This window comes from Ursus americanus, chromosome 15 (genome assembly GCF_024610735.1).
Source record: "Ursus americanus isolate L20-20 chromosome 15, mUrsAme1.1.p, whole genome shotgun sequence".
NCBI lineage: Eukaryota > Metazoa > Chordata > Mammalia > Carnivora > Ursidae > Ursus > Ursus americanus.
The window spans coordinates 18,417,067-18,430,065 of NC_142141.1; the positions used below are offsets into that span (position 1 = coordinate 18,417,067).

At 47.3% G+C, this 12,999-nt stretch overlaps 1 protein-coding gene across 2 annotated transcripts in view; it reads left to right on the forward strand.

Moving 5' to 3' along the window:
• Window positions 1-12,999, forward strand: part of ADAM19 (ADAM metallopeptidase domain 19) — a 78,044-nt gene that overhangs the window by 44,820 nt on the left and 20,225 nt on the right. For both annotated transcript variants that reach the window (XM_045791996.2, XM_087867827.1), the window contains 5 exons: window positions 3,135-3,206; window positions 6,778-6,944; window positions 9,224-9,308; window positions 9,994-10,133; window positions 12,075-12,252. In XM_045791996.2, the coding sequence (XP_045647952.2) occupies window positions 3,135-3,206; window positions 6,778-6,944; window positions 9,224-9,308; window positions 9,994-10,133; window positions 12,075-12,252 (642 nt within the window). The remainder of the gene's footprint in view (window positions 1-3,134; window positions 3,207-6,777; window positions 6,945-9,223; window positions 9,309-9,993; window positions 10,134-12,074; window positions 12,253-12,999) is intronic.

Below are 12,999 nucleotides of genomic sequence, written 5' to 3' on the forward strand. Positions count from 1 at the left end.
GCTGATTTAAAAGCCTGAGCTCCGTGGTCATGCGGAGAGGTAACGACGCTGGCCCTGCCCAGCAGGACTGCCTTGCGGTGAGAGGGCTGCTGGAAAAAAGCTGAGTTCCTCTGACTCCAGAACATTTTTCCATTTAAGCTTTTGTTAGATGATCTTAAGATCATCTCATACATAGTCTTGAACATTTCTTTTGTGTTTTTTTTGTTTTTTTTTTTTTTTAGCCACAGAATCGTTGGTTCAGATAAAGCTCCTAGGACCCCCAAAGCTCCTGCTCTAATGTAAAGGTGGGGTGATCCTCCCCTTCGGCCCTGCACTCTCCCCAGTAGCATCTTGCTGGAAGGTTCTAAAACCTACTGGGTGTGAAACTCTGGAAGCTGAAGTAGTGGGGGTGGGTTAGGGATTGGGTATCTTCAGTCTCGTGACCTTCGGGGTCCCAGCAGAACCCCAAGAGGAAAAGTGGCCCCCAAGTTGCCTCTAGGACTGTGATGTGGTCTAGGGCCGTCTTCCTGTTCCAGAGGAGAGAGCCTCCAGCCCCAGCCCCATAGGCATTGCCGACAGGGTGTGATTCGTGCAGCCTGTGGATCGGGAATGTGCTCATTTCTCAGGGTCCTGGGCTTTGAGTGATTCACGGGAGAGGGATGTAATCAGCCAGATGGTTCACAGGCTGACAAATCTTCCACCTCCCCACACCACCTCTCCCTGACTCCCTTTTCCAGTGGCCTCTCATCTTCTGCAGGCAGAAATGTATTCCTGACAATTAATTAATGAGAGGTTGGGAAGACGGGGAAGGGGAGGGCTGCCTTATCTGTGATTTACAACCTGGCGCTGAGACAGGCCAGGCTCCTTCTCTGGGCCCTGAACTCGGTGCAGGAAGCAGAGGCACCCGGAGAGGGAGTTATTGCAGTAAAAATCACGAAGCGGCCGCTCACTCCCTGGGCCTAGGTGGGAGGGCCTGGGGCAGTTCTCCGTTTATTCATTCTGCAAGTGAAATGGGAAATCTAAGCAGGGAAAGAGCGAGATGGGATGTTGTAGGACATGGGATAGTTGTAAAAACAGGCCTGCAGAGCGCTGTCATGCTCCGGACAGCAAGTGGGGTAGTTGGAGAAGGCCAGGTGTTATATACCACGTTTTACTTCCTGTGTCACCCTAGAAAGTGTAAGGTTGAGATACTTCTTTCTTTTGATCAGGTATCTGCAAACTCTGGCCGGTGGCCTAAGCCAGCCCACCACATGTTTTTGTAAATAGAGCTACTGACACCAGTGCTTCCTGCTGTGTGTTGTCTGTGGCTGCTTTTGAACTGCAGTGGCAGAGCGGCGTAGAGGGGACATGATATGCCTGCAAAACCTCAAATATTGACAGTCTGGCCATTTCTAGAAAGTTTGCTACTCCTGCTTGAGGCTCTTCTGTGCAACATGGTACATTACTTCAACTACCGTGGTGTTGTCAGGCAGTTGTTTAAAGACAGGATTAATGTATTTGAAAAACAATGAACTCTGACTCTGACGTTCTAATAAATATTCAGTAAATGTTGCAACCCTTTCTCTGCAGTGAGACCAACTTAGAAATGGGATGACTCTATAAAGAGAAACGTCAGGATTCACAAGTCATAATTAGGTCCAAGTCATAGGCCTTTGCGTCGAATTGCCCTCTAGAAAGCAATGGTGAAGTGCGATGATTGACAGTTCTGATGAGCCACAGTTCCGAAGAAGCCTAAGGAAGTCCAAAAGCAGTGGGAGAACAGAAACGGCGGTTTTCTCCCCTGAATCCATGGCCAGACACACCCTCATCCCAACAGATACCCCAGGGTGTTTTCTCGCTGTTCTTTGTGATTCTTGCTTGAACATTTTTGTGGGATTCAGTGGAGGAACGATGTGAAGGGTCGGAGTTGAAGTCCCATGGTAGCGTGTACAAAGTAATCAGATAGGTATCCAGATTCCCTGGAACAATGGCAGCATACAGGACATGCCCATCATTTGCAAACTTAGGGTGCACTTGTAACAGATTTTATCTTTACACTGTGAAGCTTTCCTTCATCGTGGCAGCTGAAAGAGATCTATTCCCTTTCAGGCAGGAATGGTAAATGTGAGGCTATGTACTGGTACCCATGGCAGATATTTGCAATCGAGCACAGCACTCTTTCCTGCTGACCCCCATGCTGTCTCAGTCGTCTTCTCACTGTAGAAGGCACTGCCAATCGATCCAAATGGCATGCCAGACGCAGCCTGTTTGCCAAGGCCTTACGATTGCCAGCACCGATGTGTGTCATTCACGCGGCCTCCCACAGCTATTTATGTGCCCATTTTAATTGTGCATTCCTTAAATACAGAATCTGCCATTCTTGTTATTTCTGGCTCTCTTTCCGTTTTTTGTTTTTTGTTTTTTTTAAGATTATTTTAGAGAGAGAGAGAGCACGTGAGCAAGCAGGGGGAGGGGAGAGGAAGAGGGAGAGAATTCCCAGCAGAGTCCTGCTGAGCGCAGAGCCTGATGCAGGGCTTGATCTCACGACCCTGAGATCATGACCTGAGCAGAAACCAAGAGTCAGACGCTCAACCAACTGAACCACCCAGCTGCCCCTCTCTTTCTGGTTTAATGCACGGTCCTGTGGGCCATTACCAGGATCTCACACACGGTTTCGTACCTAGTGCCACGCATAATGCTGTGCACATGGCAGACATTCAGACAATCAGTGTTGATTGATCACATGTAGGGAGGCCTCGTGCGATCCCTGTGATGATGGCTTCATGTTGGAGTGATGACCAAAGCAAGGATCAGATTGGTCCCACTTCTGAGTCCCAGTGAGAGACCGCAGGAAACCTGGTAATTTGGAGGACAGGAGAACAGATTTGACTTCCATGGCTGGAGGAAGAGACTTCAGTTTACCATACAGCTATTACATGTCTACGGTGTGCCTGGCACGGAGCTGGCAGCTGGGGATGCCGTGATGAATGTGACCCAGGTTCTGCCCTCCCTGAGCTGACACTGGTGAGGGTGTGGGAGGAGAGGAAATTGCATAAAAATAACTGCTCATAGAAGTCTGGAGAAAATAAAATCTAATTGAAAGACAAGAGGTGGGGCACAGGAGGGGTCCAGAAAGGGGTTCTGGGGCCTCACCTAACTCTGCTTGCTCCATTTAGTTTCAGAAGAATCGGCGGGACCAGGACGCCACCAAACACAAGCTCATGGAGATCGCCAATTACGTTGATAAGGTGAGACCAGGTGTGTACTTTGTGGGAAAGGCGCCAGCACCTCAGAGGGGCCACAGGACAGGAGATCGCATGGCACCGGAGCTGCCTCATGGATCAGTCACCCCAGCCAGTTTCTGAGACAGAATAGCAATGCCGTAGAGGCTCAGGGTGCTCATGACAAACCCCTCGACTACATGAGCTTAGCCAGGGAACTTACCTTCTTTGGGTTGCAGTTTTGTTTTGTTACGTTTAAATTTACAAAGTAGAGGGGCTGGCTTAAATTAATGGCTTTCAAAATTTGTGTTTTTCTGGTGGAACCCTTCTTTTAAATGACATCTTATGCCTATGTCTAATATAAAAGTCAGATAAAAACAGACTCTCTAACCAAAGCAGGGGTGAGGATCAAGAGTGTTGTCCTCTTGCTCCTTCCCCTCACCCCTGCAAATGGCTGCCAGGGAACCTAGGACATGCAGAGCCCAGTTTAAGACTGCTTGAAGGTTCTCTAAGGTTCCTTCCAGGTATAAAGCCCAGAAGTGTCCTGACTTAGGGGAGAATTGAGGTAGGTCAGCATGGGAAAGGTACAGAGCCTTCAAAGTTGAGTGGTTTGTTTTGGGCCAATCTGTATAGTCTCCATCTATAAAATGGTTCTAAAGTTATTTATCTCTTAGAAAGACCGTGTGAATGGTTAAGTTTCCTGATCAGGCCCTTTTAAAACATGCCCTTAGGAAATACCCAAATTCTTGAATTTTACTAGAGCAGGCTGGTCTGGGACTTGGAAATATGCTGTTTATATGAAAAAGGTATTTGTTATACTCAAAATGCAGTAGAATAGATAACCTTAAATTACAGTACTCTCTTGATAGGCTAGTAGTAAACAGTTTTTAAAAATAGATTTTCATTTGTTTAAGGTCACAGGTCTCTTAGAGTATCTGAAAACATTTATTGTACAATTTCAGGGTGTTCACAGCACTTCTGCAGCTTGCCTCTGGGCCTGTTAGGGATTCGTGGATCCCAGGTCTAAAAGGGAAATTATTTTTTTCCAAACATTAGAAGATAGAGAAGAAAACTTAGGTTTTTTTGTTTTTGTTTTTATGGATTTATAAGCAAATTCAATAGTGTTCTGAAGTCATCAGGTGGGAGAGTCTGTGGTCTGCGTTTTTGTTTCACCCTAGATGGCTCTGGAAACACTGGTGAGTGGTCAGTGACAGGTGAAAGTCAGTCATCAGCATTTCCTGGAAGGAAAGCCTCCAGGGACACAGCTCAGTCCTCTCTCTAGCCCTCAGTTCACTCAACAATAACATTTAAATGATCCTACATCCTAAACACTCAACATCTGGGAAAACAAGAAAACCTCATTTCCTGGGGGGTATACAGGAGGCAGACCCTGCTCTCACTATTGTTCTGGAGACCCAGCAGGTGGGAAGCTTGGCTGGGCCTCCCGTTTGCGAACTCTCCAGCGGGTCTGTGTGGTAGAACCAAGGGCGCTGATGAAAAGTGGAAGAGAGGTGACGCTGCACCCCAGCCCTTCTGTGAAGCCCCTAGTCTTGCTTAGCTCGTCCCTTCTGTGGAGCGGTCTTGGTTTTCTCCTGAGCAGCTAATTTTAGTCACTCTGGCTGGGGTGGAAGAAGGCAAACCCACTTCTCTGAGGCTTGCTGACCCAGCTACTTGAACTGAACTGTTGTTGAACTAAAACTGGAATGAACTGCACTAATTTGCTGAATCATGAACCCAATCCAAAATGTTTTTCCTGAACTGTGAAAAAGCCAAGTTTAAGTCCTTAAAAGCTCCCTCGTGAAGCAAGTTCGAATTGGAATCCAAACCCTTTATTTTCTGTAATGACTGACCTGGCACAAAACGGGAAAATCAACATTTCCTTTGCAATCAGTGGCTATTTCACCGAATCTGGAACCCACCTTACACCCTTCTTGGGGGCAAGAGGATTCTCTGGATGTGTAAATACGTCAGCAGTGAAGCAGTGAGGGCCTCGAGTGGCTCTGAGATCTGATCCGATCCTCTGGGCCTTACTCCCGGCTCCACTGTCCTCCTGCTGAGACTTTGGGCAAGTTACTGAGCTTTTCTAAGCGTCCATGCTTGGGACATAGAATGTGCTCGATAAACGTTGATGTTACAATTGTTGTTTTTAGCTGCTGCCGTACCTGCCAATTTTGGATTAAGATGGTATCTTCTACTTATGTGACCTGGGTTTCCGTGCGGTTTTGTTTTCAGAGTCCCTGCCTCAGTAATCTCTAGGGTAGGCCAGTCGAAGAATCTGTTGAACGTATACCTTCCAGTGGTACTTAGCTTTAAAGAAAACCCTCTTCTTGGTGATATGTGTATGAGAGGAAGGACACCACGTCACAAAGGTCAGGTGTAGCTCTAGTCTGAAGGAACCTGAGAGCCAGGTCTCCTTTATAGAATTTCAGGATCTCTGGGCTGGACAGAACTCTAGAGGTGATCTGGGACCTTTGCAGTCTCGTGCTGGCTACCTGTCCATGCCATTCGTGACAAAGTCCAAACACCTCCAGTGACGGGAAAGGAGACTTTTGAGAATAAGCGTGTCCATCTACTCGCATACCATTTATACCCGTTTACCTCCAAAATGAGTAGGTGACTTCACCCGGTAATGCATCCAAATGCAATTGGGCATATCCAGACAGCGAAATACTATTTAGCAATAAAAAGAATGACAAACTGATGCATAGGCCAGGAGGTGGATGAATCTCAAAATGTGCTAAGTGACAGAAGCCAGACACAGAGACCCCATACTGTGTAATTCCCGTAAGAGGGAGGAAACGTCTAGAAAAGGTAAATCTGTAGCGGCAGGAAGTAGATTAGAGATCATCTGGGTCTGGGGGCGAACATGGGAAGACTGTAAATGAGCACGAGGTACTTCTTGGTATGAGGAACATACTCTCTAGCTGGATTGTTGTGGTCATTTTACATCTTGGGAAATTTACTAAAAATAGTGAGCTGTCCACCCCAACTGGGTGGATTTTATGGTATGTAAATTCCGCCTGAGCATACAAGAGGAATTTTGTCTAACTTTTTAGACAGGTACAAACGAGATAAGTACCGTGTAAGGACCTGGGAGAGAGATTGTACCTGACGGCTCGGCCCAGGGTTCTTACCACAGACAACAGCAAAGCGTAGCTCTGAGCTCACTTAGGACTCACTTTAGTTACAACGGTTTTTGTTTTTGGTTTTCTATTTTAAAATGAAATGGGTCTTCCCGTCTGTCGTACCTACTGGCCACATCCCACTTTAGGAGCAGTTTAGAAACAACATTGATCCTGTCTTGCACATGCCAGCCCTGCCCGCGTTTGGAAGCAAGTCTGTGTCCTGTTCCGTCTCAGCGTTCTTTCCTCTTAGCTAAGTTACCCCAGCTCTGCTTCCAGAACGTTGCGCATCTTTCTCAGGATCTCACTGCTCCCTCCTGAGGCATGTGACTAGGAGCCCCTGTGGCCTCCCTGCCCTGGGAGGCACGTGCCAACGAGCAATCCGGCACCTGCTCCGAGTGCTGGGGCTAGGAAGGGGCACGTAAACGTCAGGTGGTGCTGACAGATGATGCTGTGGCTCTCGTGTGCACTTTCAGTTCTACCGATCCTTGAACATCCGGATTGCCCTCGTGGGCTTGGAAGTCTGGACGCATGGGAATATGTGTGAAGTCTCAGAGAACCCCTACTCTACTCTCTGGTCATTTCTCAGCTGGAGGCGCAAGCTGCTCGCCCAGAAGAACCATGACAACGCACAGTTAATCACGTACGTGGCCTTTGTGCATGTGTGTCTCCTCGGGCCTGGCTGCCCAGCCCCTGCCTGCTGTGTGTGCCCTCCCTGCCCTTTCCCCCCCGGGGCTCAGTGTGGGTGGGACCAGCTATCCCGCCTCTCTGGTCCAAATAATCCCTTAGCTCTCAGACATGTGCTCTGCCCCAGTGCACCCAGGAAAATACTAAAACCCTAAGAGTCATAACAACCCCAGGAAGCGTTGACAGTCTAGATGAGAAGCTGAGACTTAACACCTATTCTGTTGAACATCTGAAACAGTTGGGTGTGTGTTTGGGAAGTGACCGACCGTCAGGGGCTGCTTTCAAACAGACTTTCTGAGGGCCTCATTTTGGTCTTGGTGGTGCCTGGTTGTAGGACACATGCTCATCTCCCAAAGCAGTAGCCTCCTTAGATCAGCGCTGAGAGCCTGAGCCAGTTCGAGTGGCAAATAGTGCCGGAACCATGTGTTGGGAGGCAGGGAGAATTTGGGGGTGGAGGGAGTTGTGCCAGAATTTCTTCAATCCCAGAGAGAAAAGAATAGATAGTGTTGGGGGTCATGATGGCACCTGAAGTCCCCCGGGGGATGAGGGGGTGAATATCTGGTATTTTTAGTGTTGATTTCCAAAGGTATTCTGAGGCAGTTATTACAAAAGGCACATACATAGTAAAACTATTTTCCTTTTGTTCCCTAAAAAGTCTTTCTGAATCATTAAACATTTGTTCACTCTTTAAAAGATATGGGGAGGGACACTTGGGTGCCTCAGTCATTAAGCATCTGCCTTCGGCTCAGGTCATGATCAGTGGGGTTCTGGGATAGAGCCTGCTGAGCAGGGAGCCAGCTTCTCCTTCTCCTACTCCCCCTGCTGTGTTCCCTCTTTAGCTGTCTCTCTCTGTCAAAAAAAAAATCTTAAAAGAAAAAAAAATAAAAGAAATGGGGAGGGGCGCCTGGGTGGCTCAGTTGGTTAAGCATCTGCCTTTGGCTAAGGCCCTGATCCCATGGTCCTGGGAACCCCACGTGGGAACCCTGCTTCTCCCTGCCCCTCTGCTGCTCCCCCTGCTTGTGTGTACTCTCTCTCTCTCAAATAAAAAAAAATCTTTAAAGAAATGGGGAAATAACTGTACCAAAAATCTGGGCTATGTGTATTTCGCAACGGTACATTCACCTAGGAAGTTTTTGGGTTTTGCCCCAAAATTTGGAAGCCTGGTGTCCTGCTTTGGGCAAGACCTTGAGTCCAGGTGTCTAGTAGGACTTCCTCAAGGCCATGACTAAGTGTATCAAACAACCTGTGGGGCTTCATGGAGATTTGCGTATATTTTATGTGTCCTCTTGCAGACTGTTGTTTCTCTGAAGAAGAATCTGCCTTCAATTCAGCAAACATTTATTAAGTGCCCCTATGTGTCAGATACTATGCTAAGTTCTGGTGACCACCCAATAAATAAGGCCATCTTGGCTCTCAGAGGTCTCGTGTTCTAGATGAGAAGACAAACAGGGAGCTGTGAAAGCACTGCATCATGAATTTCCATGTAGATAGATCCTTTAAATAAATCCCATGTTAGTGGCATGCGGGAGAGTACTGTTTTACTCAGCCCCTCTCCCCCGCCCTGGATGGATGCGGCTGAGAGAGGGTGGATTGAACTGCGCGAATGTAGGGGGCTGTTGGCAGATTTGCATCACAATTGCCAAACAAAGGCAGAAACAGCTCATCTTTGCACCCGGCTGCACTTGGTGAGGTTCCTGATGGGACACATCTGTTTCCTTGGGCCCACAATGATGTGGAAATGAAGCATCAGCCCCCACAGCTGCTGCCCAGTACCCCCGCCCCGCCCCCAACATGCATACCACAGAGCCCGGCTTGTGGCCCGGGACCCTGGCAGCTGGCAGAAGTGGTCATGAGTCACCGCAGCATCAGAGCCTGTGCCACTCTTCCCTCAGCCCCTCCCTCTGGCCTTTTCCTCTGCAGCAGGAATGGGAGGCAGCTTTATGAGCCCTGCCCATTTCCTTCCAGGGAATGGAGCTCTGGGCATACTGTGGGAAAAAGTGACCTTTCGCCCTTTCTGTTTCTCTGGAGCAGTGAGAGAGTAGGTGAGAGGAAGTGAGAGGTGTGGTGACCTGGAAGTTGTCCATTTGGCCTAGAACGCCAGGGTCTCTCTCCTTGGGAATGATCTGGGAATGTCAGCGGGGTCAAGGAACACCATGATGGCCACCTGCTCCCGGGCACAGCGGAAGAGCCCTCACAGCTGCCATCTGAATGACCTTCTCTTGTTCCTTCCTGCAGGGGCATGTCTTTCCACGGCACTACCATCGGGCTGGCCCCCCTCATGGCCATGTGCTCCGTGTACCAGTCTGGAGGAGTCAACATGGTGAGTCGCCACTTCTCTGTGCAGAAGGCAGAAAACTGCCTCACAGGATAGGAGGTCATCTTGTGAAAAAAAAAATTAATATTTATTATTGCAAGGAAAAAACCTTGACATCAAGTAGGGCAGTTGTTTAAAATGAAGTCAGTAAGTTCTAAGAGATGGAGGTACCCAAGGGGGAATTTTCATTTATTATAGTTTATCCCCAATTTTCAAGCTCAGGAGACCCCTGGAAGTGATTACATTACATCTAGTGATGTCACTGGATCTCTCATGTGTTCCAGACCAGGGTCTGGAGAATAGTAGGATAATAGAGATAAAAAAATATTTTTCATCCTTGGTTTATGTTATCATGCATATCATTGTGAAACAAGAGCTTGTCTCAAAGTCATGGTTAGGAAATTACTGCCTTCTTTTGAAATTCTCTCTGGCTTTGTGGGACTGTGTTGATTATTCGTTTCTAACCCGTGAAGTAGATGTCAGGGCGGTCTGCTCTCCATCTGTCTGTCCACCCCTTTATCCTGTATTTATCCACAGATGTAGCATGACGGTTAAAAGCACAGGCTTTCATCACGGAGTCTGTGTGCGCTGATCATGGAATCGGTGGACAGCTGTGAGGCCTGGCTAAGAAAAGACAGAAACAGGGAGTAGGGAGAGCTGTCTTCTTGACCTGAACTCTCTCCTTGGGCAGGACCACTCTGAGAATGCCATTGGCGTGGCTGCCACCATGGCCCACGAGATGGGCCACAACTTCGGAATGAGCCATGATTCTGCGGATTGTTGCTCGGCCAGTGCGGCTGATGGCGGGTGCATCATGGCGGCTGCCACTGGGTGAGTCAAGAGTGTGTGAGGACGGTACAACCCAAGCGTTCCTCTCCATTAGCCCTAGGAGCCTCTGTTAATCCTCCAGTGGGGGCCTTGGAGAGAAATGAGGTTGACAATAAAGAAATAGGAAGAGAACCAAGAAAGCAAATGTGTGCAAGGAGCTCTAGGTTTGTAGTGGGTGGTTTGGTGGTGGTGGAACCCTAGATATACTTAATTTCTGTCTTAGGGTCTTCAGCTATAAAATTGGCCTGACCACATGTGTCTTTTTCACTTCATGAATTTTTGAAGAGAACCCATTTTGAACAACCCCAACCCTTAAGTCCCTCCAACCCAAGGGATTTTGGTCAGTGCTGATTCAAAGTTCTGACATAGGCTGCACAACAAGGAAAAGGACAGGGAACATCCATGGCCACAGAGTGACTCCTCAGGGAATTTATAGGTTGCATTTACCACGAGGAATAAGAACAAGCCAGCTACATCTCCCTGTATCTGTGAGGGGATTTTTTTTATTTTTATTTTTTTATTTAAAGATTTTATTTATTTATTCGACAGAGAGAGAGACAGCCAGCAAGAGAGGGAACACAAGCAGGGGGAGTGGGAGAGGAAGAAGCAGGCTCACAGCAGAGCAGGGAGCCTGATGAGGGGCTCAATCCCAGGACCCTGGGATCACGCCCTGAGCGGAAGGTAGACGCTTAACGACTAAGCCACCCAGGTGCCCCTGTGAGGGGATTTTTTTTTAAACCAGAGCCTTTGAAAGAGAATTCTGGTAACAGCCACAACTCTTAGTCACAACTCTTAATATTTAGTATCTGAACTCATACAGCAAAGAGCATTGGGTCCTTCCAAGACCTGAGTCACTCTTTGGAAAGGCATCATGGTGGGAGTTTGTGTTCCCTCTACTCCAAACCGTTAGAGCCTGCTTATGCTTCTGAGGGAATGGTGTTTCAGTGTCTCTTGGAGGAAAGGCAACTTTCTTGGAGTTCCAGTGTCCAGTGTTTGTCCGTCGCTTCTTGGCTGTGACATAGAAAGGATGATACTGACATGCGGGGTACAACTCCATGGGTCACGCTCACATCCCTAAGAGCTCATGGTTAAGTCCATCCCTTTCTCTCTCAATCTAAAAAGCATATTTATAGTCATATGGTTGAGAGTTATATTAATTACTACTCCATTTTGTTTTTAAACTATACGCAAATAAAAACTACTAAAGTAGCTAAAAAATTGTTGGCAACAAATTCCTTGTGAAAGACCATACAACTGAAGGGGACCCTCCAGTGTTTAACTTTTAGTTGGTTTACAGCATTGGGAACAGGATAGCTCTTCCTTTACAGACCCAAATTGTGTTATTGACCTGCTGGTAGAGAACGTATGACTTCTGATTCTTTTTTTCCAATAGCAAGACTCAGGACCTTTCATAATGTTGTGATAAAATTATGCATTTATGAATTGCTGGTTGAGTTTGGAGTGCTGTGTGTATCCTTAGAATAGAGGTCATAAGATCTCTGGCCCAGTGAAGCAATTAAACCCATGATCTTGGCTTTCTTTGGCCTGGTCTTCTATTCCAAGAAAATCTCCATCTAATATCAGCTTCAGGAAAAGTTTGGGTTGGCTAGTATTTTATTCAGCTCTAAAACTCAGGAAACCTATTGTAACATATTCAATTACCCTTTATTTATTTCAACCCCTTCCTATGAAGGGCAGAAATTGCTGCTTGTGATTCTCAAATACCTCTTCCATGCACGGTGAGGGGAAAAAAGAACATCATGGGCGCTTAGAAAGAATTGTAAGATAATGTATCGGTGATGTTCTAAGGGGACAGAATGTGTGTGCATGGGACTGTGGGGGTCTGAGTCTAGGTGGAATCAGCCTCATGGGCGGCAGGATTAAGACTGTTCTGGCTGCTTAATGCTCAGATGTCCAACTAACTCCAACCTTACGCTCTGCCAGGCATCCTTTTCCAAGAGTCTTCAATGGATGCAACAGGAAGGAGCTGGACAGATATCTGCAGTCAGGCGGCGGGATGTGTCTCTCCAATATGCCCGACACCAGGACGCTGTATGGAGGCCGGAGGTGTGGGAATGGGTACCTGGAAGATGGGGAAGAATGTGACTGTGGGGAGGAAGAGGTAAGGTGTCATGGTAGTGCTCGTGGGAAGGGAAGAATGTGCACTGATTTCAAAATCTTAAATTCAAAGAGAATGCAACGGAACCTTTCTTAGTCTTAGGCATCTCCCACATACGCACGGCTATGAAAGACGCCATCACAGATCAGGTGTGGCGAGCAGGCCTTCAATATGGACCATTGACTCTTTCAGTTTGAGGTTGGCTCCATTGGCGTCCAGGTCAGGGTGGAGTTCTTGTGAGTGTCTGGTCTAACCCCAGACCCATAATCTCCTCCCCAGTGGAGTTACAGACAGCCTCCCTGGTCCTCCAGCTGCACAGAGTTTATTCCGGAGGCCACACAGCTGGATATATGAACTTGAACCTGGGCCTTGAGGATGCTTAAAATAACACACTTGTGCTATTTAGGCTGAGAAGAGATGATTGAAAGAGGATGTAGGAAGTACTGTTAGGTCTGGAAAGGGCTGCTGCAGGAAGAAGGAACAGAACTGTTTGTGTTCAAGCTCTTTCCTTCCTTCCGATCTTCAAAATGAGTGGTGGGCATGCAGCGTGGCGCTGTCATTTTTGGCAGATGTGTGTTGTTCTGTGAAAAGCAGAACTAGATAGTTTCATGTCTATTTTCTGAAGGATGAAATATGTACGTTAACATATGCAAAACAGCCAATTATGTGAAGGGGAGACTAAAGGTCTGTATAAGACTATTTGATTTTATAACCTTCTCTGTGGTTTGATTTTTTGTTTTTTGTTTTTGT